General features: G+C 37.0%; 1 protein-coding gene across 1 annotated transcript in view; it reads right to left on the reverse strand.

The window, feature by feature from the left end:
- Positions 1 to 3,283: 3,283 nt before the first annotated feature.
- ARL14EPL (ADP ribosylation factor like GTPase 14 effector protein like) overlaps positions 3,284 to 4,396 on the reverse strand; it is a gene marked incomplete at its 5' end in the record, with an annotated part of 9,863 nt that continues 8,750 nt past the window's right edge. Inside the window, one exon of the mRNA XM_015822139.1 lies at positions 3,284 to 3,540. Within this exon, the coding sequence (XP_015677625.1) occupies positions 3,324 to 3,540 (217 nt within the window). The remainder of the gene's footprint in view (positions 3,541 to 4,396) is intronic.

A 4,396-nucleotide genomic window follows, 5' to 3' on the forward strand; every position in this document is an offset into this window, starting at 1 on the left:
CTAGTAAATAACATTTTATATTTTTAAATTCATCTTACAATATTGAGAACAAGAAACAGCGGCCCTTTTCACTAAAATGAAAATGGTGAAGTTTCTTAAAAGGTATGTATATGTTATGAATAGACTGTCATTCTTCAAGACTGGGAATATCAGTCGAGTTAACATTAAACACATAGCATCTGTTCATTGGGGGGGGGGGGAGGCAGCCAGCTTATTTTCCAAAAGTTCTTTGATTCTAAATTCCTACAATGTAGAATTGGGAATGCAGAATGCTCTCATTTGAGAACTACAAATTTAAGCATTCTCTTTGTTACAAATTTATCCAGATTCAAAAAGGTATCTGGATTATATCTTGAAATGTTTATCATGGCAGAATTCCAGTTTCATCTGATTTTTCAGACAGGAATTTTTAATCAGATCTCTAGTTTCATTTGGAGATGTAGCTTATGTTTAATTTACTATTTTTCTCTATTTTTTATTTTACATTTTATTTATGAAAGTCTTCAAAGGATGTGATCTATGCATTTTCTAGCATAATTGTAATCTTAGCAGAGAGTGATGAATATAAAATATAAAGAGTTTTTCCTTCTTGATTGTTGATGGGTAAGTGGTGTAAAGCAGTAGGGTAGGGTAGACTCATTTCCAGTCAAATAATGACGTGGGATCATTTGGTATTCTGTCGAAGAAAATCAGAATATGTCACTGAAACCCAGAAGAATAGCTTACTGGTCAAAATCTGGTATACACACTACTGTACTAGACAATCTGGAGCCATAGGTCAGTCTGCTATAATAGCTCATCTTTCTAAAATATTGCAGCTATGATATGCATTATGCTTTCCATAAATGTGTAGGATCACATTGTGATAGGATTATGCCATAATGATTATGTACCAATATCACAGTATTTCTGGACATTCAATGTGTCACAGATACCTAATAAAACATAACAAATAATACAAATTAAGTAATTTGGCTTGCGTTAGCTCAAAAGTTTCCTCACAGTAATAATTCCAACCATGGTTCATATAAGTACTACTCTTAAAAATGACAACCAAACAGATTTGCTTACAGTGAGGAATGGTGAACTAACGTCCAAGAACAACATTATGGCCTAAAGTTCATTGTTTGGCCTCATGTTTTTTAATACAGGTAGTCCTTGATTTATGACCACATTTGAGCCCAAAATTTATGTGGCTAAGCCAGATAGTTGAGTTTTGCCCCATTTTATAACCTTTCTTGCCACAGTTGTTAACCAGTTGTTAGTAACACAGTTGCTAAGTGAATCTGGTTTCCCCCTTGACTTTGCAGTCGCAAAAGGTGACCACTTGACCCCAAGATATTGCAACTGTCATAAATATGAGCCAGTTGTCAAGCATCCAAACTTTGACCACGTGATGCTACAATGGTCGTAAGTGTGAAGAACAGTCATAAGTCACTTTTTTCAGTCTGTTGTTACTAGTGTACAATCACTGAATGGTTGTAAGTTGAGGACTTGTAACATATTTTTTTTATTTTTTTACAATAATTTTTATATTATGCAATGCATAGATTCAGGACATTGTATAACTAAAGCATAATAGAAGCCAGACCTACTTCTGTAGGCAACATGTTCCCTAATGTGGAAGCAAGGTTGAGAAAGCCTACCTTCTGGCCACTCCTCTCCTGTTGAGGCACAACCTTGAGTAGATCCTATGTAGCGTTCTCACATAATGGGCAAGATCATGTTCAATAAAGTGCTCGCTAATGTGATTCACAGCTATGTCCAATATTGGATGAATAAGTAATTAATTCAATAGCATTTTGAATTGGGCCAAGTATACTCTCTGGGCTCAGTTGTTTGCTTGCAGACATTTAATTACCCAACTAGGTGGCATCATCACAGCTAGTGAGTGTGGGATTTGTTCTGTTTATACAGTATACAGTAATTTTCCCTGTCAGTGTTAGAAAGGGTGTAGCTTTCTCCTTGGTATTTCCTTCATTAGAGTATTGTTTTTTGTTTGACGGTTTGTCTGGTGTTAATCTCTGCTGTAATTAATTATATCATTTGAGCATTTTTCCATCCAGTTGAGCGGTGTATTGGAGGTTTGTATTTGACAGTGGTAGGCAGGGCATGCTGTCATAGGCAAAACTTTTTTTCTTTTTTTTTCTGAGCAGCACCAAGGAATGATTGTATAATGCATGCATAGATGAATCAAGAAATAATGAGCTATTGAGGTTTTTCTTCAATTTACTCAGCTGTTTTTAAATTCTTTATCCTCGGCTGATTCTACCGAACAAAAAGGGTTTAAACCGCACATCGCCTTCTACTTGACCCTAGCAGTGGAGGAATATTCAGTCAATTCCCTAGAGTCTAGATAAGCCTCTCCACCCTGGAGGTCCTCCAAATGTTCTGCAGCTGTAACTTCCAGGATTCCCAGCACTTTGGATGCTACCAAAGTGAAGAAGGCTTAATGCTAACATTTTCTAACTAAAGAAACTCACAGGCAGCTGCACACTACATTCCAATAACCTAAGATGAAATTCTAATACCCATTTGCTGAGGAAGGGGAAGAAAAAAAATCTTCATTTTTTTTCCTTTTACCTATCATCTCCTTCCATTCCTACCATGCAAAATTTCTCTTCATCACATGTGTTCCAAGATCTTCAAAATTAGGAAACCATCCACTACATGCACTTCAAATCTGCTATTAAAAATAAAGCACGTGGGGAGATGCACTAATTTGTAATGGAGAAACATAGGTAGACAAATGTGAAGCACCTTTTCTCTAGTTCTCCTGTCAAGGTTCTCCTGATGCTCTTGCTATCAAACTACTGTATCTTCTCCTTTCACTCCAATCACGGTTCTCTTACGCTATCTTGCCCTCAAGACATGTACTTTTCCAAGTTTCCTTGTATGATTTAAGCTATTTATTTTCCTTCCAACAAATAGTATGGCAACCTGCATTTTCCTAAAGGGGGAAAAAACCCTGACTATTGTTTGGAAGGACAGATACTGAAGCTGAAGCTCAAATACTTTGGCCAGCTAATGAGAAAAAGGGACTCATTGGAAAAGACCCTGATGCTAAGAAAAGTTGAAGGCAGAAGGAGAAGGGGACAGCAGAGGATGAAATGGTTAGATAGTGTCATCAATGCAATGAACATGAATTTGGGCAAACTCCGGGAAACAGTGGAAGACAGGGGGGGGGCTGGTGTGCTGTGGTCCATTGGGTCGCAAAGACACAACTTAGTGACTGAACAACAACCCTGCATTTATTTGTAAAATAAAAATGCCCTTTTTCTTTACAAAAGCGAGAAAAATAATATCAGGAAACATAATGTGATCTAGTTGTTTCGAAATGGAAATCGAATGATTTGGCCAGCCTCCACTTGAATCTGCTCATAGACCCATTTTCGGTTGCAGCGACATTCTGCCCCACACTTTGTTGAATTACATTTAGGACAAGGGTAAAAGCAGCCCAGGCAGTTCTTCTCTAGACAATCACACAAATCTGTTTTATTGGAAATCAGATGACCGTGTTTATCATATTTCTTCAGAGTCCTATAAAATAGCAGAGGAACTTTTTTAGATTGTTAGAATATTAAGTAAAAAGTAAAAATGCACTGCAAAGCAAAAAAAAAAAATCTCCAGAATTCCCCTATGATACTATTTTAATGTACAAATAAAGAACACTTTTATCTTTACCTCAGAAAGGAACGCAGCATTACAAGAGACCTATTTAAAAAAGAAGGAAGAAAATTGCTTTGACAGATGGTTCCTCAGGACTGCTTAGCATGGGAATTTTTTTTAACTCAGGTAAACTATAAATGGCAGCAGTGGTGTGCCAGATTGTGTCCTGTTAGGATATGCACTTTTTTATATGAAAGCAATAATCCCCACTGGAAAAGAGAACTATTAGGATTCTGATCAGCTGCATAAGTCTTAAAAGCAGGGCATGCAGAGCAGCAAATTAAATTCCAATTAAGCAGAGGATTGCCAGATTGCTAATGTGGAAAACAGCCAGCCACATAGACCGGATAGCAAATTTAATTCCCATCGAAACTAACTAGAGATAAAAACTGGCATGTGGCTATAGTTTTGAAGACTGCATACAGGTAGTTGTTGACTTATGACTGGTCCCTTAACAACCATTCAAACTTATGACGGGCCCAGAATGGGTGCCAGCCAGTAAAGCACTTCTGACCATCATTAAATATCATGACATCTCTCCCCCCCCCTCGATCAAGTGATCACATTTTAGACACCTGGCAACTAGCTCACAGCATCCTGTGATGACTTGACCATGATTTGTATCTTTTTTGCTGGTTACTGACAAATAAACACCCATTCAGAAGAATGGGTTCTCATTTACAAGCAGGGTATTTACTTAATTTATTTATTTATTTATTTATTTATT

The sequence above is a fragment of the Protobothrops mucrosquamatus genome, unplaced genomic scaffold, assembly GCF_001527695.2.
Source record: "Protobothrops mucrosquamatus isolate PMUCROS unplaced genomic scaffold, P.Mucros_1.0 scaffold1475, whole genome shotgun sequence".
NCBI lineage: Eukaryota > Metazoa > Chordata > Lepidosauria > Squamata > Viperidae > Protobothrops > Protobothrops mucrosquamatus.